General features: G+C 39.5%; 6 protein-coding genes across 11 annotated transcripts; 3 read left to right on the top strand and 3 right to left on the bottom strand.

Annotated features, from left to right (window-relative positions):
* The first annotated feature begins 741 nt into the window (after window positions 1–741).
* LOC108091882 (putative flavin-containing monoamine oxidase AofH) lies at window positions 742–2,868 on the top strand. 2 transcript variants are annotated; one of them, XM_017191263.1, is made up of 3 exons: window positions 742–1,170; window positions 1,230–1,412; window positions 1,934–2,868. In XM_017191263.1, the coding sequence occupies exons 1-3, from the start codon at window positions 791–793 to the stop codon at window positions 2,805–2,807; spliced, it is 1,437 nt and encodes a 478-aa protein (XP_017046752.1). In that variant the 5' UTR covers window positions 742–790; the 3' UTR covers window positions 2,808–2,868. The 2 variants fall into 2 exon arrangements, with proteins under 2 accessions (XP_017046752.1, XP_017046753.1); XM_017191264.1 differs by lacking the exon at window positions 742–1,170 and having other exon boundaries at window positions 1,311–1,419.
* Window positions 2,869–5,729: 2,861 nt separating this feature from the next.
* Window positions 5,730–10,579, top strand: LOC108092159 (organic cation transporter protein). The gene is made up of 7 exons (XM_017191679.1): window positions 5,730–6,597; window positions 8,154–8,600; window positions 8,669–8,823; window positions 8,971–9,139; window positions 9,203–9,344; window positions 9,420–9,573; window positions 9,630–10,579. Exons 1-7 carry the CDS (start codon window positions 6,482–6,484, stop codon window positions 10,157–10,159), a joined length of 1,713 nt encoding a protein of 570 aa, XP_017047168.1. The 5' UTR covers window positions 5,730–6,481; the 3' UTR covers window positions 10,160–10,579.
* LOC108092160 (elastase-1) lies at window positions 10,504–12,311 on the bottom strand. Of its 3 annotated transcripts, none has more exons than XM_017191680.1 (6): window positions 12,188–12,311; window positions 11,976–12,123; window positions 11,816–11,920; window positions 11,056–11,174; window positions 10,806–11,001; window positions 10,504–10,738 (listed from the first exon to the last, which is right to left on the bottom strand). In XM_017191680.1, exons 1-6 carry the CDS (start codon window positions 12,309–12,311, stop codon window positions 10,591–10,593), a joined length of 840 nt encoding a protein of 279 aa, XP_017047169.1. In that variant the 3' UTR covers window positions 10,504–10,590. The 3 variants fall into 3 exon arrangements, with proteins under 3 accessions (XP_017047169.1, XP_017047170.1, XP_017047171.1); XM_017191681.1 differs by having other exon boundaries at window positions 10,806–10,974; XM_017191682.1 differs by having other exon boundaries at window positions 12,192–12,265.
* Window positions 12,312–12,899: 588 nt separating this feature from the next.
* LOC108092100 (uridine-cytidine kinase) lies at window positions 12,900–16,222 on the top strand. 2 transcript variants are annotated; one of them, XM_017191593.1, is made up of 6 exons: window positions 12,900–13,330; window positions 13,426–13,571; window positions 13,632–13,729; window positions 13,796–13,844; window positions 15,675–15,806; window positions 15,971–16,222. In XM_017191593.1, exons 1-6 carry the CDS (start codon window positions 12,957–12,959, stop codon window positions 16,090–16,092), a joined length of 921 nt encoding a protein of 306 aa, XP_017047082.1. In that variant the 5' UTR covers window positions 12,900–12,956; the 3' UTR covers window positions 16,093–16,222. The 2 variants fall into 2 exon arrangements, with proteins under 2 accessions (XP_017047082.1, XP_017047083.1); XM_017191594.2 differs by lacking the exons at window positions 15,675–15,806; window positions 15,971–16,222 and adding an exon at window positions 14,201–15,364.
* Window positions 16,223–16,235: 13 nt separating this feature from the next.
* On the bottom strand, window positions 16,236–20,237 carry LOC108092101 (hatching enzyme 1.2). 2 transcript variants are annotated; one of them, XM_017191595.2, is made up of 3 exons: window positions 20,137–20,237; window positions 16,911–17,242; window positions 16,236–16,832 (listed from the first exon to the last, which is right to left on the bottom strand). In XM_017191595.2, exons 1-3 carry the CDS (start codon window positions 20,201–20,203, stop codon window positions 16,323–16,325), a joined length of 909 nt encoding a protein of 302 aa, XP_017047084.1. In that variant the 5' UTR covers window positions 20,204–20,237; the 3' UTR covers window positions 16,236–16,322. The 2 variants fall into 2 exon arrangements, with proteins under 2 accessions (XP_017047084.1, XP_017047085.1); XM_017191596.2 differs by lacking the exons at window positions 16,236–16,832; window positions 16,911–17,242 and adding an exon at window positions 19,173–19,754 and having other exon boundaries at window positions 19,829–20,234.
* A 453-nt stretch (window positions 20,238–20,690) lies between these two features.
* Window positions 20,691–21,705, bottom strand: LOC108092103 (zinc metalloproteinase nas-1-like). The gene is made up of 2 exons (XM_017191597.2): window positions 21,313–21,705; window positions 20,691–21,241 (listed from the first exon to the last, which is right to left on the bottom strand). Exons 1-2 carry the CDS (start codon window positions 21,703–21,705, stop codon window positions 20,732–20,734), a joined length of 903 nt encoding a protein of 300 aa, XP_017047086.2. The 3' UTR covers window positions 20,691–20,731.

The following is a 21,705-nucleotide window of genomic DNA, read 5'->3' as shown; positions in this document are numbered from 1 at the left end:
CGCAGCTGATAAGGAATAATGTCCAATCTCATCGGGTGCAAGATCCTAATGCACTTGCTCCCCAGAGAAAGTAGCACCGCCATATGTTTCTATTTTGGGTTTGTACTAAATATAGATAAAGCGGCTCCCTTTGCTGATAAAAACGATTACTGTCGGCGATCAGTGTCATTGATAAGGAAGCCTAACCCTGGAAAGTATATGTAACCAGTCTCGTTTATGTTGAAATGTAAGGGGTTTTCCCAGAAAAGTAATTTGATATTAATACGAGTAGTTCAATGAACTTAAAAAGGGCTCAAATGAATATTATTAACAAACAGGAAGTATTCTATATTCTCTCAACTCATTATGAGTTGTGGAATAAAACTTATTGTTAAGTTTGTATTGGTAAATTACAGAAAAAATTCAACAACTTTCATGAACTTATAAATAAAAGTATTATAAAATCTAGACTGATTGACAGATAATGAGTCTTAATTTTGGTAAATCTTATCTTGATTTCCAGCAATGGCGTGGTTTACTAAATCTGCCTTCATAGGGCTAATAAAGTTATCAATAAATTGACACATATATGTTTATATCGCAAACAAACATACAACGATCAGCGTTAATTGACGATAAGATTCAAGTTAAGTAAAATTTATTGTGAGCCCAAAAGTATATTACAGTTTAAAGAGCAATCCTCTAAAACTGTGCCAGGCATGTCAAACTATCATGGCGGGATTTTTCAAACTTTCCCCTAAAAGAAAATGACAATCGAAATTGCTTGCCAGCTGTAGGATTCTAGGTTTAAATGGATCTGCCCTTCGGCATTCAGACTCCGGAACTTGATGTACTGATTGTGGGCGCTGGACTTTCGGGTCTCTCATCCGCCCTGAAAATCCTTTCCATCGAGAGCACCTTAAAACTGAGGATCATCGAGGCGAGTGGCAATTTGGGCGGCCAACTGGGTCAGAATGGCACCCGGTTTTTGGATGGCAATCAGCACGACTTGCTGGATTTCCTCACAATTATCCAACTGTCACCCCGCCGGAGGAGAAGTGGCAATTTAAGGCTGAAAAGGTGTTGGGATTTGGATCGAGGATTAACATCTTTGCCGGCGAAATTTGAGCTGAAAAGATACATCGAAATGCTGGATCTTCGGATGTCCAAGTTTCGTTCGAAGAAGTTTAGGTGGGTTTAATTTACGTTTTATTTGCAATGTAATTTAATCATTTTATTTTATATAAAAGCCTTCGGGAGCGAGTTTCCAATATGGAGCAGCATATCAGCCATCATTTGTTCTTCAATAAATCTCGGAATTTCATGTTCAATTTGGTGGAATTAATCTGTGGAGTTCCTGCCAATGAAGTTGACTACGATGTCTTTATGTCCGTTTGCAGTTCTTGTGGAGGCCTTAAAATGCTGATTGACTTGTAAGGGGTAATATCACTCTAAGTTAAAACCAAAAAGTCTATAAATTTAAATAACAGCTGCTTTCGATTTTAGTTGTTTTACAATTTACGCGAAACTTTTATCAGAACAGAAAGTTACTTGTTTGAATAATGAATGTTTTACACAGTTCAATTAAGGGTAGTTTGTGTTTACTAACAAAGCATTGTTAAAAACCCTTTTAAAATATTCTGAACGCATGCCAAAGAAATTAAAAAACAGAGCACGTCTGGAAAAAAGATTGATTACCTGACTTAAAGTAGTTTCATTTAATAGATCACGTATGTGTCAAAAGTCCCATTACTTCAGGTCTAGTATTCCTATAATATTTTAGTTAATTACTCATTGAGTTTGATTGATTGGTGCATAAAGAGCAAATAGGGTTCTGTTCTCCTATTAAAAGATTAAATGTACCCTTTGTAAAATTAGTTTCTCACCCCGAACAATTTTCCCATCACTGCAATTTTTGCAGCCATTAATTACTAATTGATTTCCCCATCCACAGTTATTTTATCCTCCCTAGTAATTTCTATGAAATCTCGATTCAGATGCTGATCGAGAGTATTTTGGAGCAGATGCAGTTCACCAAAATAAATCTGAATTGCAGAGCCGTGAAAGTGGAGCACTTTAAGAACTATGTGCAGATTACAGATGAACTGGGAAATAAGCACACAGCACAGTCTGTAATTTTGGCAATTCCTTGGAATAGAGTGCAGAAACTGGAGTTTGAGCCAAGAATTCCAAAGGTTTTCCTACCCCCTTTGGCCACAAAAGCTGGTCAAAAACAACACCGCTTGATTACGCAATTCCAATTGCAATATGGGAAATCCATTTGGTCGGATCTTGGTTACTCCGGGAACTTCCTGAACTCAAATCCTTTAATCAGTAGCCACGAATGCAGGCAGTCCACTTTGTGCGGCTTTGTGCTCCACTCGCCAGAGGATCAATACGGAGTTCTGGAGGAGGTGGTGAATCTGCTGGCTGATCAGTTTGGTGAGGAGATGCGACAACCGCTGGACTTTCAGTGCTCCACTGATGAACTCAGTGTTACGCTGCACAAACCGCAAACGAAACCCTGGCATCGGATAATTTGGTCCAGTTCCTCGGCGGTTGGCACTAATTACCGCAGTTTGATGGGTGGGGCGGTGCAGAGTGGCGTTCGAGCGGCGGTCAATGCTCTTTTTGTGGTGCGACCCCAGGTGGTCAGCTGGAAGGATATGCTCGATGAGAGGCCCAAGAATCCCTACGAAAGTAATCGAACGAGCAGATTGAGAGGACTCCTCAGTCGCCTGAATCTCTACAACGTGACCTTCTACAGCTTCTTTGTCATCGGACTCATTTGGCTGCTGAACCTCGGTTACAATAGATCTTTATCCTAGAGGATTATCCATTATCCGATGTGTGCCCATAGAAATTAAAGTGCCGACCTTGTCACCCGCGTTTTAGTCTGCGGATTAGTCTGGTATTTAGTCGCCGTTCCTCAGGTCAAGTGGCTCATTGAATTCAGTATTCAGTATTCACTAACTTTAGTGACTTTAGCAACGCCTAGATTTCCACTAAATTCATGCACAATTCCCCAGCAATCATTCACTTAAGCTTCGCCAACGCCTGGCTGCTCAAATTGAGCCGTCTTTATAAGTAGGAATTATCATGTCTAAGGTTTTCACAGCACTTCTGAGGGGGTTTAAATATCGAGAGGAATTTAGTTGCACAATTAAGAAAACGTTTTGTATGCAATATAATATAGATCATTTCAATTTGAGCGAGGAGGTTGCTTTTAAGATTTATTGGTAATTAAAACTAATTTACGAGCTGTTAAAAACACACCCTGATTCTAATTTATTAAAAGTCACATCCCCTAGAAAGCTGAGCTGTTTAAAAGCAATTAAAGTCTTAGTAAATAAACACTTAAGTTCTATGACTTATAAGGCAACAATGTAACCAATACATTTTTATCTTTAATTGTATTTATTATACATAGTTCACTAGCTTTTTTCTCTGTGCACTCTTTTGCTGTGCCATTTCTAAATTAGGCTTTACATCTCCTTAAATTGTCATAAATCTATATGACAAAGCAGATCACATTATAAAGAATTCTGGGCGATTATGTAGATGAGCTGGTTATTATTAGATTACCACTAAATTGATTTACTAAGAGGCCTGAAAAGAAAAGAGGAGGCTTGAGTAAAAGTACTTGAGTTATCCGTAAAACTTGAAGTCACCACCCCATTGGTAAATAATAAATATCCGTAGGAAACTGCACGTGCGTTCAAAAAACAATGGAACCAAAAAAATACCTGGGTTGGTTCAATCCAAACCAGCGACAATTGAATTTTTAATGGAAACACGCCCATGTGCATCACAACCTGCTAACATAAAGCTCCAATTACGGCTAGAATACCTTTTAAACCGTTAGTTAGTCAGTTAGTTAGTCTGTTAGTTAGTTAGTTAGTTGGTTGGACTTTCACAGATGAATAGAATGCGCCTGGGAACTGGGAACCGAATAAATCCGAGTGAATAACAATTGCGGCAAGGCTAAAATTAGAATGCGATAACAATGAAAATCATAATTGGCATATGAGATATATATTATATATGAATACATACTATATACTATCTGTTGCAATCCCATTCCACTTCAATGTCAATCTCTATCTTTTCCCGCAGGGTTAGTAGTTAAGATATTGACGTCGATCGGACGATTTGATTGGGTTCAATTGATCTTGGCCAGATTTGAGTACTCTCGATGTTCACCGATAAGACAGGTTAACCTTAATCGAGTTAGTTGATAAGGTCGCTGCGTAGAAATCTGGTTCGATTCCATCCTCCCAAACCAGAGTTCTGGTTTAGATTGGTTTTTCAAAAACACAACTCTATTTCTAGATTCATTCACAAGCTAGAAAAGAGAAAATATCAAAATATGAGAAGGCATTTTTCTAGTATTGTATTGTACGCAACAATCCCATTGAAAAGTTCGCTCTTTTTCAACCGATTGCTCTTTGGGAATTCGGAATAGCGCGATTCGAAAACACAAAATGTAAACAATATCCGAAGACTCGGATATCACCAAAGCAAATGTGAAAATCGTAATGAAATTCAGAGACAACAGAATTAAACGGCCTGTTAATGTAAATATATCATGAGTTCGGGTTCGCATGAAGCGAGTGTAATGGAATGTAAGGGATTTGCTGAGGAGAGCTTGCCGCCATATGTTCAAGTGCTCGGGAGTGGATTTAAATGCTTTCTGGCTGTTTGACGCATTTATAATGAGCCCTCCGAGCGAGAAATTGTCTCTGTTTTTCGGCAGTCTACTGAATCAGTACTTAAACTGCGGAAAATTAATGGTAAATTGTATGCTATAAAAGATTCAATATATAGAAAATTCCAATTGATAACATTTTTGGTAATAATAGCAGTTTTTATAGTTTTAAAATATAATTCTTTAAGCAATCAACAACTTTTTTCTACCTTATTTTCTCCCTTAAATTTCATGTAAAATATCAATGTACCTTAATTTTAATAAATAAAAATGTTGAATGATGTAGTTTTTTTTTAATGTAGTATCCATACGAGACGCAACCAAAAAGTAAATTGAAAATTAAAATTAGCCAGAATAAATACATTGATAAACAATAACAAATTAAATTTTTTTTTTAGCATCCATTGCAAATTCCGAATAAATCGCTCAAAAATTAAATTCCCCCCGAAAAAAAGATAATACGTTTTAAATCTAATAATACGCTTATACTAATTCTGGAAATTTGACAACGGCAGCTGCTAGAAGTACACACAAATTTGGTAATTGTTCTGTTTTCAAATTATTCAATTAGTCGCCGAGCAGAGTCGAAAAATCAGAGCTTTCCTTCGTTCGTTTTTTTCTTTTTTTTTTTGTTTTGAATGTTAGAGTGCGCATTTATTGACATTCGCAAAGGGATCTCTCTTCTATGACTGCGATTTGAATTATTTTTTGTCTGATATTTATATATTTTGTTGTTGTTAATGCTTGCACTCGAGTCCAAAAAATACAAAAAAAGAAGCAACATAAATATAAATACAAATGCGCTCCGAGTATTTGGATCGGGAGGAGCCGAGTGATCCCGAGTGAATCATTCATTGGTGGCAAAAGGGAGGAGCGGCGGTACTGAGGCGCTGACCGAGTGCGATGTTGGTACCGCTACCCCCTCCCCTTCCCCCTCCCCCTCGTTGGTTCCCCTTGCCTTATCCGCTGCCCCAACAATCCCCAAATGGAACGGCGCATACAAAACGCTGCGATCGGCCTCCCGTGGGCTTAGTTTGTGAGACGCTTCCGAAGCGACAAGTAGTTGATAGCCAACATCGAAAGGCGAAAGTCGAAAGGCGGCAGGAAAACGCAACTGCACGCGTTGCAAGAAACACAAAAATTAAACAGAACCCACAGAAATCCACAATAGCCCCCGAAAAATAATTCTTTATGTTTATTTTAACCTGAAGGGAAAGAGAATATTGTTTCGAAAACAACAAGCTAATATATCGAGAAAAACAAAAAGTAAAAACGTGTCGCCGTCCGTCAATGTGAAGAGCTCCCATGTGCTGCATTACCAATTGAAAAAACATAAACAGGCAGACCGAGGAGAAATGGGAAAATAGAACCAGCCGATAGATAAACAGCCACTGCAACAACCCCACCAAAAAAAAGTAAAGAAAAGAAAAGAAAATTAAAGAAAAGAAAAAGAAAATATTACCAGGGCGAAAGTGAAAGTGAATATAAAATATATCGGACGAGAACGATCGGTCTTATCTCTCCGCTTTATTTTTTGGAGTGAATGCACTCCGACGGATCCTCGATTAGAGGTGCCTAAGCCAGATCCAAATCCAAATCGAAATCTAAATTCAGAGCGCTGTTTTTGCACGAGATCATAAATAGATTTCGCAGCCGAGGAATCCAAGTTCAGTGTCAATCTGCGAGATTCTTTTGCGTGGGGTCAGTCGTCTGCCTCGCAGAACCATAAAATAAAATAATCTTCGAAGGCGATTTTCGAAATCCGCGAGTAGCTGTGATACTGCATTTTCCAACATGACTCAGTCGAAGGAAAATCCTGAGAAAAGTCGCGAACTCATCAGCGAGGAAAGCATGAAGGATCTGCTCACCAAACAACTCGAAATTGTTGGCAGCGGAGGCGCATTTGTGTGGTAAGTGAATATAATATAAAAAAGTCGTAAGAAATATGCGATAAAAAGATTTGGGAACTTACATTCTATATACACAGACCAAATATGGAATGTTATTTGATAAGTGAATGTTAGCTATTCGTTAATAAATATTAAGCCAACCAAAAGTTTTTATTCTTCAATTCCGGGATTCTTTATACAAAGAGTTTTAGAATCAATAAAAGTGAAGTTTAACTTTATAAATATTGTAAATATTTCCCGCTAAACATGTTACCATTTTTAAATCAATTTCGAATTAATTTAATTTAAATCTATGCCAGGTAAATGTTTCTATTTAGATCATTGCCTCGGTGCGGAAAACAGGAATCATATTTCGCTGTAATTCATTACAAGTTGAGGAAGCCGCTTTTCAGCTCGGCTCGAATCGCGTTCCACTTGACCCACTTCATAATGAACACAGTGCGCCAGCTTTTAAAGGTTGAGCTTTTCGAAAATGTTGGCATTAGTCAGGGTAGTGCACTTTTCTCCCCTCGATTTCATTCAACCCGATTTAATTAGTTTTACCGCTTGTTTGAGCGTTGGTCAGAGCAAAGTCATCCAAACCGCGAACTAGTCACAGCAATTAATGCCTAAATCAATTAACTTTTTGGTATACCTTTTGTAAGTAAGTTTTCGAAGTACGTAATTTATTGATGGGGCTTCCTTCCTGATGTTAATTTTTTTGGGCCGGGATCGAAGACTCACCCAGCTGGGCTCCAATCGAGGAGGGGCAATGGTCATCTGAGCGGTATACGATTTAAATATAGAATGGAAATCTGGCGGCATATCAGCGCATATAGCATATATACTATACATGTGTAGTAATACTTGAACGATAAGGCGGCTTGTGAATTGAAATCGGGCGACGTGGGATCGGTTCGAGAGTACCGGTTCCATTACCCAGATCGCAATCTCCCCTGTAACAATAATGGATCCCCATCCCATCCATCCGCTGAAATCTCCTCCACTGGAGGACACTCGCAGCCAAAGTCATTCAACTGAGTCACTTTCGGAAGTCCTACAACACAATATAATTTTTGTTTACTGGCAGTGACTTGAATTTTGACGATCTTCGCGGAACTCTACGTGATTTGTGGACGAGGGAGTCACGTGAAAAAGTCGGATACTACATACTATATATGTAAATATTACGCAGCGAAAATCGTTCCGGTTGCCCGATTTGTATAATGATTAACGACACAGCCGTTCGCAAAATATGCTCTTTCGAATCTTTAACTGCCATTAGGTGATTATGTGATCGGCATATATAGCTGAGCATATATAACTAGATCTGCCACAACCTTCACACTCACTTTTTTTTTGTTTTTTGGCTGATGTTTTGATCGGCGTTATTATTTGCATTCCAACGAGCAGTTAGCCAAGTGGTGTCAATGTGCGACCAACTGGAGTTGCGTGCTGTAAACAATTTGCCGGATACGAGATACTATCATAGATATTATATCCGCGAAAACAAAATCTAAATTAGCAGTAAAGTGAAATTTACCTAATAAGATATATTAACTTGTTTTCACCCCCAGGGCGATTTTCTTTTTGTGTGTCACTCCAAATATATTGAATGGCTTCCATGTGTCATCCTACACTTTGTTGGGTCACCTGCCGGATGATCAGTGGTGTGGCATTCAGGATCTGCAGGACACCAACTGGACATTGGCACAGAAGAGGGAAATCTCTGCCAAAGGATTGGAATCTGGAGGATGCACCGTGTGGGATTGGAACTATGAGCACTTGGGGAAGATGTCCTTTGAATCTGCTCTGAATCACACCACCTTCCTGTCCCAGATTTCCCCACCAACTGAGGTTTCCTGCAAGGTGAAGGGACAACATGAGTTCGCCCATCCGGAGAGCACCTTCGTTTCCGATTGGGATCTCACCTGCGATCGGAGTATTCAGCGAACCTCCGCTCAGGTTTCCATTTCCCTGGGAAAGTTCTGCGGCTCCTTCTCCTTTGGCATTCTGGCAGATAAGTAAGTTTCTTTTAAAAAATAAATTCTAATTAAGAAAAACTGATTTCCTAATCATTGTTTTCCTGCAGATTTGGTCGCAAGTCCTCGTTTACTTTGGGAGCTGTCTTCTTCATTGTGGGCAGCTTCTTCTGCACATTTTCTCCTTGGTATACTCTCTTTTTAGCAGGACGATTTGCCTTGGGAGCCGCTTCATCAGGACTTTTTTATCCTGCCTTTACCATGAGTAAGTCCCCAAGTTTATTAGAATAATAACTTCAATCATTAATACTTTAATACTTGGAAAATGTATCTTATAGAATTTATTAACCTCATTCCTTTATTTTATTTCATTTTTAATTTATTTTTGTTTGGTATCTTCTTAATGTTTTAGTTGTTGAGAACATCTGCTTGAAACACCGATCCTGGATGTCCATTGCCTTCTCGGCCTCCTATCCCGTGGGCATGATCTCCCTGGCCATTATGGGTTACATCATCCAACCCTGGAGGCAACTGCAATTGGCACTGACCATTCCCTCCCTGCTGCTCATACTTAATTGCTAGTAAGCTAAAATATTAAATGATTTTATTTGATCATTCCTAAACCAGATATCTCCCTCCCTCAGCTTGATGAATGAGTCACCCCGCTGGCTGATCACGAACAAGAAGTACGATCGCGTCTACAAGATTCTCTTCAGACAACCGAGCCACTACCAAATTCAGCCAGCGGTGGCAGCCTCCTCTCAAATCGTCACCGATAAGAAGTCGGTGAGTGCAAAGTTCTAAGAAATATATATGTTATATTGGGTTGCCTAGCTGATGTTTGATATTCCACCATTGCAGTTGGAGCCGGAAGTGGGTTCCTCGCTGGGAGAGAAGCTCAGGAATGGTCCTTTGAAGTCCATCATTGAGTTGTACGGCAATTCCAGTGTGCGCAAAATGATCTTTGCCTCGTATTTCATGTTCTGCGTTACTTCTTTGAGTTACTATGTGACGGGTGAGCAATATAATAAATATATTAATATTTATAATACATATTATTTCCCCTTTTAGCTCTGAATGCCGCCAATCTTTCGGTATCGCGATACCTGTATATTATTGCTACTGGCCTCGTGGATATACCTTCCTACTTGGTGCCGGTGGTGATGCTCCGCTTCACTGGTCGTCGCCTCACCACCATGTTCCTATTCTTGTGGACGGGGGTGTCCTTGCTGCTGGTTCTTTCGGTTCCCGCCGGCAGCACCACCTGGATTGTGGCCTTCGCCATGCTCGGTCGCTTCGGGATCAGTGCCACCTACTCGGTGGTGACCCTCTACACCGCCGAGCTCTATCCCACCGAGATCCGCAACTCGGCGCTGGGAACCTGCTCCACCTTTGCCCACGTGGGCTCCATTTCGGCACCGTATGTGGTGGATGTTCTGGGAGCACTCGGCTGGTACATTCCAACCACGATCTGCGGCTGCTGCGTTCTAGTAGCTGGCCTGCTCACCCTCACACTTCCCGAAACCGCAACGGGGAAGCTTTCGGACAAAGTGGAGAGCACTCCGGACAATTCTGCGGATGAGCAGCCCGCCAAGCAGTGAAGGCATTTAGATTAAGCCACATTTTCACGAATTGATTTGTCAGGAGTTCATTTCAGACTTTCCGAAATTTATCAGGTTGAAATTGGGGACCTCTTTTAATATAGGAAATATTTGTATAAGAGGGTTTTTAGAATTACGAACCAAAAACGTTTTTACCTCAGGTTGTTGAATGCTTCTTCAAATTTTAAGATTTTAGTTAGAACAAAAAAAGACACAAGACTAGGCTGATAAATCAAATCGTGTAAATGGTTACTCTACCGTAGTTAGTCTAGCTTAAATTCTAGTTATATGTATACCATAACCTGCAGTACTTTAGCCTAAGTTCGTTATTAGTCCGTGCTATTCCTGCATTCTTTAAGCATATATTCATAACTGTTTTTCTGTTTGATATCGCATAATAAATATACTATTTATACGTGATCGCCAGAGATCTAGGACTGCGTCAGCAGTTGGACCCAATCGTAGTAGGGTCTGGTCACCGTGTAGATGCTCGGCATTCCTTGGATGCCGCAGGTGAGTCCGTGGGAAACCAGGCCGTAGATATAGTCCTTGCCGCCATAAGGACAAATCAGGGGACCCCTTAAAAATAATTATAAGAAAATATATTTTATAATATGTATTATTTAATTAATGAGATGTAGATTACCCCGAATCTCCTTGACAGGAATCCTGATTGTTTCCAAGGGCACACACCGTATTCGCTCCATTTTGAGGCGCCCAGATATGTCCAATTATATCCCGGCACTTTTGATGATCAATCACCCGCACTTCGGCCTCAAATAGTTTCTTCTGACACGGTCCAGCATGCTGGGTTGCTCCATAGCCAATAATGCGACAGGATTCTGTGGAGTTTAGTAATAACTAATAAGGATACCATGGAAAGAAATATTATTCACCATTTTGGTCTGGTTTCATTCCATGTGGAGGCAGTTCGGCAAATTGTAGACCATTGCTCAAGGTACTCCAATAGCTGGTTCTCATATACAGCAACGCTATATCATTACGAAAGTTTGAGCTGCATAAAAAAAAAATATATTTTAATAGGATAAATCATTAAATTCATTTTTATAAAAATTATAAGACAGTGTGAAGCACAGTCTTTTGTTTTTTTTTTTTTTTTTACGCGCGTAGTCCTACGGCCCACAACCCGCCCAACCGACCGCCGTGTATCGTACGGCACGATTCGCGATAATTTTGACGCGATTTTTAAAAGAAAAAAAATTAAAAAACGAAAGATAAGGAAAGAAAGTTACATGTTATTTTAATTTCAAATTTAACGATCTAATTTTTAAGTTAGCGACGCGCGTGACCCACGGCCACACCTCCCGCCCAACCGACCGAGGGGCGCTGCCGTGTATCGTACGGCCAGAAAAGAGTCGCGACTTAGAAAAATAAGAAAAGCCCGAGGAAAATGAGGAGGAACACAATAAGATCTAATTATGAGCTAAAAAAAGTCAGAAGAGATCGCTTTAAGAGCGGCAGAGAGTCAGAAATAGATATAATAGGATAAAGTCTATTATAGTCAGAACACAATACTCTGTAGGGATCTTGCACTTTTTTTCTGCCAATAAATCATTTGGCATTAATTTCCCTCCCCATTATCTGCAAATCTCTCTCAAGAGGGGAGTATTAAACTTAACTCAACTGATTACTCACGGTTGGAAGTAAATATACTCGGCGCTTTCCAGACCATATGGCTCCAGCTGCTCGATGTTTTCAATATTCTCATAGCCAATGAAGGCAGCAATGCTGTGAATATTTCTAAAAATAGAAAATATTATGTTAAAAAAGATTCCTTTGGAGTTCCTTAGCTTACTTTCTCCAAACGCAATGAGCTGCAGTCAGGATCCAACGATCGCTTATCAAACTGCCACCGCAAAAGTGTCGATAAGAAACTCTATTCGTGGTATTTCCCTTTATAACATCTTGCAACGAGACCATAAACGGATATTTACTGGTGCTGCCTTTAAATAGATCGTTGCAGGATTTAGTTAGTGGAAAAGGTGAATGAGTTTAGTTGTATACTGCCCACGGTTGATACAATCCGACCTCCGACGATTGGCACCGCCTGGCAAAAGTTAAGTCCATAATTGATTAAGAAACTCAGATAATAAAACCATCTTAGGGTGCTGAGATCTAAGGCAGCCTTCATGGTTGAGCTTTGAAAAGACACTGACATATGACCGTCAGCAGGTTGCTAATAGAGAAACAGTTACTATGCAAATACACGTATTAAAAGCATTCACAGGGCAGTCAAATAAAAAGCCAAGCTGTGCAAATATTTCCAACTCCAGTTCGTCGGTAAATTGTTTTCAAATCTCAACGCGCCGGCGTCAGCATACATACGTGCGTGTTCAATATTGCGCTATTTACATGTTTTATTTTGTAAAAACTTGCTTAGGATTTCCATTAAGTTTCATATGCATTGTTTTCAAAAAATAACGTTTTTATGCTTAAGCGGACTTCCGTTCTTTCTTTTTCTGTAAGTGTGGCAACACTTCCAGCGCGGAATATCGATAGCATATTACTTTTTTTGTAGAAATTTTTGTAACTTTTTTTGAAAATTCTTAAATTTATTTTTTAACAGTTTTTGTCCGAAATAAACTCTAATTTAAAATATTAAAGTTCCCAAGTATAATGATATTTTATTGATAAAATATAAAAGCTGAGCGACATACTATCGAAACTGTTACCGCGATAAGCAAAAGATAAGCTATCGTTATAATTAGTCCATCTCTAACGCAATCAGCTGTTGCGTGGGTGAAAAGGGGCATTTTCTTAAGATTTCCCAAGCAAAATGCAGGATTTGAGGAAAGCGGACTCGCTACGACTGCCCAATGGCGATGGAGCATCCGGGGATGAGGTCAAATCCCCGTTTCTAATCGGAGTTGCCGGCGGAACGGCCAGCGGCAAATCGACGGTGTGCAAGAAGATTATGGAGGCATTGGGACAGGCGGAAATGGATCACACTCAGCGCCAGGTGGTGTCTATTAGCCAGGACAGCTTCTATCGGGAACTAACGCCTGCCGAGAAGGCCAAGGCGCAAAAGGGACTCTTCAACTTTGACCATCCCGACGCTTTTAACGAGGAGCTCATGTATAGCACGCTTCAGAACATCCTGCAGGGACACAAGGTTGAGATTCCCAGCTACGACTATCGTACAAACTCTCTGTGAGTATAGTGAGGCTATGATTTTGTTTTTTATTGTCCCACGTACTCAACATACTGTATAAGATTTTCAAGATATTATCCTTTTATTCATCCAGGGACTTTGAAAACGTTCTGGTCATCTACCCAGCTGATGTGGTTCTCTTTGAGGGTATATTGGTGTTTTACTTTCCCAAAATACGCGACCTTTTCCACATGAAGCTGTTCGTGGACACGGACTCCGATACCAGATTGGCCAGACGAGGTAAGTCATGGATTTGTCTAACTCCAAGTACATAATAAAGAAAATGGATTTTTTTATTAGTGCCACGTGACATCAACGAGCGTGGAAGGGATTTGGACGCAGTGCTCACCCAGTATATGACCTTTGTGAAGCCCGCCTTCGAGGAGTTCTGCTCGCCCGTAAGCTAAACCTTTATTCGATGTACATATTATAAAATATTTTAAACAAAACCCTGCCCATTTCAGACAAAAAAGTTTGCTGACGTTATCATACCGCGAGGCGCCGACAACACAGGTGAGGCAGCAACACCCGAACACCTGTCCATTCTATACTCTATTTACTCTCTATGCCCACACAAAACACACTCTTACACTCTATGCGTTTTGTAGTGTTTCGTTGAGTTGGTTTCCCAATAACCATAGTTTTAGCAAATAGTTCTTTTGTTTCTGGTTCTATTAACACATCTGAGGACGACAAATCCTGATCACATAGACTGCTCGATGTTTACATATATATATAAGTACTATATGCCTATCAACATTTTTACCCTTTTCTTGGTTTTTCCTTCATATCTGTTAATTGTTTCTCCTGCGTTACGATTTTTCCGTTGTTTTCGTTTTGTTCCTGTTGTTTTATTGTATTTCTTGCAGTTGCCATTGATCTTATTGTACACCATATCGGGGAGATTCTCGCCACCACCAACAGCGCACAGCACAGCAACACAGTCAGGGTGGCGGCGTCCAGCATGAAGCGAGATCACTAAACGCAAATGCAAACTCGCTTCAGGGGCGGCCACCTCCTCGTCCTAACGCCGCGTCTTGAGCTTGTACTAATTGCCAAAAACAAAAGTCCAAAAGCTAAAGAATGATAATGAAAACCCAGGCGCCGCAGCACACTAAGGCAAATGTCCATTAATGAGCGCCGGCATCGCTTCTCATTCGGTCTTCTCATCGTAACCGATTAACGTAGTCCTAAGATTGAAAAGTATCTTTAGTATCTACTTGCATATGTTCAACAATACATGGTAGTGTGTATGTAAGCTCGTTTCTGTTCATCAAGATAACCCAACCTGAGATTGCGCTCCCAGTCTAACTCTGGTCCTAAGTTATAACAAAGTGTTATAGTTAATAGTTGTTCCTGGGTCTAACCTGGTGCCTAGCCCCAAACTGGCTTGTTTCCGAGGACTTAAGCACTCTTTTCACCAAACCACACATGTTACACATCTAACTATTGTATCTATGTTTCGATGCCCGATACTTTGTTAACTATTTAAACTAAATTTGGTTTGTGGATGCCTTCTTATTAGGCCTATCTTTATTAACTTGTATAATACGACTTTTCCTCAACCATTCGAATAATTTAATTTTCCATTTATTCTGCATAGTTTTAAATATTTATTATATTATAACAAAACTAATTACATATTACAAATTCTTTAACCTCTAATATACAAAATGTTTTTTCAACGTACAATAACAATTTTTTATATAATATATTCGTTAAAAAAAATTAAACATTCACTAGGAATTTTTTTAACGTAACAGTAGTTTTCAAACTATAATTAAAGCAATCGTTCCAAAAGCAATATATACTTCTACCAAAAAAAGTAGTTAATATAACTTTAGTCATCTCGATGAATTCAAGTTTATTGTATTGTGAAAATATTAAATTCCATTATCCGAGTACCGGGCATCTCAAAGGTCGGCCACTGCGACTTTATCGTTCTCAAATCGTGTCTACTATAAACACTATAATGCAGTCTCAAATATACAAATACAAGACAGACAACTGCCAGCAAGGCTCGAAGATAAAAATCGGTGTTTCATTTAGTAAGTACACAGCCAGCAGAATGTTAAGCACACAATCCCGAGCCACAAGACACAATAGAGTAACAATTAACAGAAAATGCCGCCCAGCTTAGATGCGATTAGGTAATAGACCCTACTAACTAGAGCTAGAGTAAGTCCTTGGCTTAGACTAGACCGCTTGGATCGGGGAGCTCTGCCGGAGCAGCAAGGTAAGTGGATTGTTCCACGTTGAGTTGCAATGCTAACGAAGGTGCAGCATTTCGATTTGATATTCGGTGGCGGATTGCTCACTAATTTCACTTCATCTTCCTTTCAGTGGCCATCGATCTGATAGTCCAGCACATCCGGGACTTTCTGAACAATCGTTCGCGTCACGGATCGACCGGGAATATGGCTCTCTACATGAACCTGGACTTGAATGCAACGGGTGCCGGTTTCGCGGGCCCAGGTAAGGCCTCCCACCAAAAGGCGCGTCCCCACTAACCACCATCCGCTGAGTGGAGCGGATCACCGGATTACTAATCGCCCACTGCATGCGATCGGGCCCCTTCTCTGCTGTATATATACGTACATATAGTATCTTCTGTTATGCTTTGTGTTTCTCCGCGAAAGATGGAAACGAGAGACACCTCGGCACCTACAATGCCATCCGGCGGTTCTCAACGCTCTGCAAGGAGCTCAACATGCAGGGCAACTTCTTCTTCGAGACCAACAAGAATCTGCCGTACCACTAGGATGGCATGGAGTTTCCCATCCCCGGAGCAGTACAAGACACGGCACACCTAGGCGAATGTTAATTATGATACCAAATGTTGTAACCATAGAAATATTTTTTCAGTAAATCAGAATTGAATTGGTGAATAATGCTGTTGTGTACTACAGTGGAAAAACATTTATTTCTGTTAGAACAATCATATTTATTCTGATAATTCACTTCAAATTGTTTCTAGAGAAGTGGGTTCATCTAGAAATTATGTGCACGATCCTTGCACTTGTACATACGATTGATTTTGCGCACATCTGCTTTGGAAAAGCCTTCCCTCTGGCCCATATCCATGGCTTCGGGAGTCTTTTTCAGAGCCTTCATCGTGGGCTTATCGTTCTTGCTGAATCCGCCGACCTGGTAGTGCATTATGCTCTTATAGTCGTAATTTTCATCGAATGTGGAATAAAGCGTTGCGTCCATCTTTTCAAAATTGTGCGCCTCTCCGGTCATAATATTTTCGTACAACACCTGAACATATTCATCCCGATCGGGACGATTCTGCTCGTGGTGGAAGCCTATGGCGTGCATCAACTCATGGATAGTACTTCCATTGTTGTTCAGGCAGCTTAATGAGCTCAAACTTACGTCCTGTGGGCCGAGCCCCTGACGTCCAACGTCGCTATAACAGCCAGTCCCATTTATAATTACGACGTAATCCGTTTCTGTTGTCCTCTTCTTAAACTGCACGCAGGTTTTCATTCGGAATTCCTTTAAGAAGTTTTTAAATTTCAAATATAATATTTTGTTTTCATTACTGATGAATCTTAATTACGGAGCTCAAATTACCTCGAAAGCGTGGTGGATTATTTTCAGTTCCATCTCGTTAAAGGAATTCTCGATTTCGTAGGGAACAATGCCATTAGGCCAGTGGGAACTAGGATCTATTTTGCCATTACGGGCTCCAAAGGCTCCAGCATTTCGATGTCTCCGTGGTAACACTATATCGCCCTCGAAATAGTTTCCGTATTCTCCTGGGTTCTGGATCGAATTCGCATTGTGAGCCTTGGCCAATGTTCCTGTGATTTCCTCATCCGGATTGCGGAACAAATTGTCAGCCAGTTCTCGTTCTTTCAAGTCAATTATTTCGTGAGAGTCCTTAGCCTCCAGGGGCATGGAATCTCCTTGGAAAATGCCCAGAAGAACTAGGAGCACGAAGAAGTATGCGACTTTTGCATTTTGGCAAGTTCTTGTACTACTCTGCTTACTAACTGGGTTCACCGGCATTATATAGTCCCACCTAAGCCTCCTCGTCGGCTATTTTTGTATCACCAATTTGCTGAGTTATTTTTCAAGTGATAACTGAATTCTTTGCAGGGCCTTTCATTAATATTTGCAACTCGTGTGCTTAATGGACGTGTTTAGACATTCCTCTTTCGTTGGCAAATTGTAACTAGATTTTGGAATTTTCTTCATTTAACCCTTTACATGGTGGTGATGCAGATCTGCATCATACCGTTCAAACTCGATTATTTTTCAACGGGCGTTGCAAAACTGTCTGAAATCTTTTTGATGCAGTTCAGCAACTTTCGTTTTTTATATAACAAGTGTTAGTCACTCAGAATTCTGTCCAATAATCAACAGATGATTACTTTTCCCCGCCAATTTGGTGAATGTGGAAATCTGAATTGGTTGTGCAGTTTCTCATCCAAATATAAATAACAAAAAAAAAAATGTATAGTTGATTTAATTTATATTTATAAACAGGTAAATATAATATTTAGTTATATATTATCGAGTTTTTGTGTTTGTTGCATTATAATACAAATAAATCAACAATTTCGCGATGTTGCAGATATGCATCAAAGTACCTTTACACATAAAAAAAATAAGGTAAAAACAACAAAATTAAAAAAATAAAAAGAAGTGTATTTTTTATTTTCACTTCTCTACCAAACAAAAAAAAAATCAAGAAAATCGGAGTTATTGCCATGTAAAGGGCTAAGATTTTAATTGTTTTGAAAAGCTTTTAATTATAATTTGGTTGAACTGCAAAGCGTCATATTTATAAATAAAGAAAGCCTTATTTTTACTGAATGTCAACTCTCAATCCTTAGACGCAACGAGTCAAATTTTTAAGAGCATAAACATTTTCAAAGTTTAATTTTTATTCCGAAATAATATAATTTTTTTACAGAACTAATAAACATTTTGCACGCCAGAAATTGTTTTTGTAAAGGTATACCATAAATCGAATAAAAATAAGAAGAGTTATAGGCTACGAAGAGCAGGAACTTAGTTACTTTTCTACAATTCGGTTGTTCATTAAAAAGGTCATAAGGAAAGATCGAACATAAATAGTACAGGAGATTGTTAAATGTTTTAATACCTATTTCATAGAGGTTTACCATATATAAATCGAATAAAAATTAGAAAAATTATGGTGCTTGGATTTGGTCACTTTTGTGCAAAATCCATTTAATGCACATTTTAAAACTAGGGTCTAACTTTGATCCTAAGTTGAAACAAAGTTTTATAGTTAATAGTTGTACTTGGGTCTAACTTGGTGCCTAGAACCAAAAATGGCTTGTCTCCGAGGATTTTAGCACTCTTTTCACCAAACCACACATGTTACACATCTATCTAATGTATCTATGTTTTAATACGATTCTTTGTTAACTATTTAAACTACATTTGCTTCGTGGATGTCTTCTTCTTATAAATATCTTTATTAACTTGCATAATATGACTTTTCCTAAAATAAGTTCACTTACCAATAATAGTGATTCCCTTGCCATAAAATAATGAAAGCCCATTTAGCATTTGACCAATTAATTTTCCATTCGTTCTGCCTCGCTTAAAATATTTATTATTATATAAAAAAATTAATAATTACTAATTTCTTAACCTCTAATATTCAAAAAAGGCTTTGAACGTATAATAACAAATTTTATCAAATATTTTCGCAAACAAAAATAAACTAAAGTAAAAAACTATTTATTCTTAACATTAGTTTTCATTTATATTTAAAAGCAATCGTTCGAAAAGCAATATAGATTTCCACCAAAAAAGTAGTTAATATAATATTGAAATATTTTTTTCATTAAATCATTTGTGTTAAAATACTCATATTTATTCTGATATTACCTACATTTCAAATTGTTTATAGACAAATGGGTGCGTCTACGAATCATTTGCACGATTCGTGCAATTGTACATAGTGTTGATTTTGGTTAAATCTCCTTTGGAGAAGCCACGGTTCTGACCCAATCGAATGGTATCGACAGTTTTGTCCCGAGCCCTCAGTGTGGGCTCACCGTTCTTGCTGAAGGCATTGTACGCGTAGTGCATCACACTGTCATAGTCGTACGGCACACCGAAACCAGATACATTCTTTGCGTCCTGCTTGTCAAAGTTGTACTCCATTTCGGGCTTAATATTTTCGAACAACACCTCAATATATTCATCTCGATCGGGGCGACTCTGCTCGTGGTAGAAACCTAAGGCGTGCATCAACTCGTGGATCGGAATTCCAATAGCTGACAGGCATTTTTTCGACTGCAAATTTAGAAGCTGGTGGCCACCCCTACGTCCAGCCTTGCTAGAACATCCTGTGACATTATTTGTAATTAAGATGTAATCCTTTTCATCTGTCCTGTTTATAAACCGCACGCAGGTTTTGTGGCGGTATTCCTTTTCAGAAGTTTTTAAATTTTAAATATTTTGTTTTCATTACTGATGGATCTAAATTAAGGAACTTCAATTACCTCAAAAGCTTTGTTGAGTACTTCCAATTCCTCAGGGGAAAAGGAAGCTTCGATTACGTAGGGCACATTGCCACCAGTCCAGTGGGAAGTAGTATTCCGAATGCCATTACGGGGTTCAATGTGTACCACTATATCGCCCTCGAAATAGTTTCCGTATTCTCCTGGGTTCTGGATCGAATTCGCATTGTGAGCCTTGGCCAATGTTCCTGTGATTTCCTCATCCGGATTTCCAAACAAATTATCACCCAGTTCTCGTTCTTTCAAGTCAATTATTTCGTGAGAGTCCTTAGCCTCCAGGGGCATGGAATCTCCTTGGAAAATGCCCAGAAGAACTAGGAGCAAGAAGAAGTGGGTATTAGTATGCGACTTTTGCATTTTGGCAAGTTCTTGTACTACTCTGCTTACTAACAGGGTTCGCCGGCATTATATAGCCCCACCTAGACCTCCTCGTCGGCTATTTTTGTATCACCAATTTGCTGAGTTATTTTTCAAGTGATAACTGAATTCTTTGCAGGGCCTTTCATTAATATTTGCAACTCGTGTGCTTAATGGAAGTGTTAAGATATTCCCCATTCCTTTGCAAATGGTAAGTAGACTTAGGATTTTTTTCCATTTAAAATTTTAATTGTTTTGAAAAGCTTTTAATTAAAATTGGGTTGAGCTGCAAAGCGTCATATGAAAAAAAAGTAATAAAAAAAAGACTTGTTTTTATTGAAAAGCAAAACTCAATCATTAGACTCAGGGTGCCAACGTGACGAAATTTTAAGAGCGTTATTATTTTCATTAAATAATTTTTATTCAGAAAATACTACATCAAAATAATATTTGGTGTGTGCTGTTAATAAGTATTTCTTTTAAAGTACTTATGTTTACAGCAATAGTTCGCTTCAAATTGACCTGGATCTAGGAATCATGTGCACGATTCTTGCACTTGTACATGGCGTTGATTTTGCGCACATCTCCGGCGGAGAAGCCGCGTCTCTGACCCATTTGGCTGGCTTCGGAAGTGGCGCGCAGAGCCTTCAGCGTGGGCTGACCGTTCCGGGTGAAGCTGGTGGCCGAGTAGTGCATCACACTGCCATAGTCGTACTCCACACCGAATCCGGATTGGACTTTTGGGCTGGACTTCTCGAAGTTGGGCATCATCTCGGGCTTAATGTTGTTACTCATCACTCGAACATAGGAATCCCGCTCGTGGCGATTCTGTTCGTGGAAGAAGCCCAAGGCGTGCATCAGTTCGTGGATCGGTGTTCCATATGTTCGCAGGCAGTTGGGCGACTGCAGATTCACCTCCTGGCGGCCACCTAGACGTCCAATGCTGCTCCAACAACCAGACTTGCCACTTCCAATCGAGATGTAATCCTTTTCTGTGGTCCTGGGCTTAAAACGTACGCAAGTTCTTTTGTGGTATTCCTTTAAAAAGTTAGGAAATTAAAATAAATGTTATTTTGTATTATCAAGGGATTGAAATTGAGAATCCTTACGTTAAAGGCGTGATTGATGTTTTCCAATTCCTGGGTGGTAAAAGGACCTTTGATTTCGTAAGGCACAACGCCACCCGGCCAGCGGAAACTAAGCGCCAGAATGCCATTACGGGTTCCATTAGATCGCTCATTTCTATAACTTAGTGGTATCAATATATCGCCCTCGTAATAAGTACCAAGTTCTTCGGGGTTCTGTAGCGAATCCTCATTGTGAGCCTCGACCAATGCTCCTGTGGTTTCCACATCCGGATTGCGGAACAAGGTATCGCCCAGATCTGTCAGGTCAATAATTTCCTGGGATTTCATATCCTCCAGGGGCATGGAGTCTCCTTGGAAAATACCCAGAAGAACTAAGAGCAGGAAAAACCGGGCTTTACTGTGCGACTTTTCCAT

This window comes from Drosophila ficusphila, unplaced genomic scaffold (genome assembly GCF_018152265.1).
Source record: "Drosophila ficusphila isolate 14025-0441.05 unplaced genomic scaffold, ASM1815226v1 contig_791, whole genome shotgun sequence".
Lineage (NCBI taxonomy): Eukaryota > Metazoa > Arthropoda > Insecta > Diptera > Drosophilidae > Drosophila > Drosophila ficusphila.
This window is presented reverse-complemented; position numbering and strand designations above follow the sequence as displayed.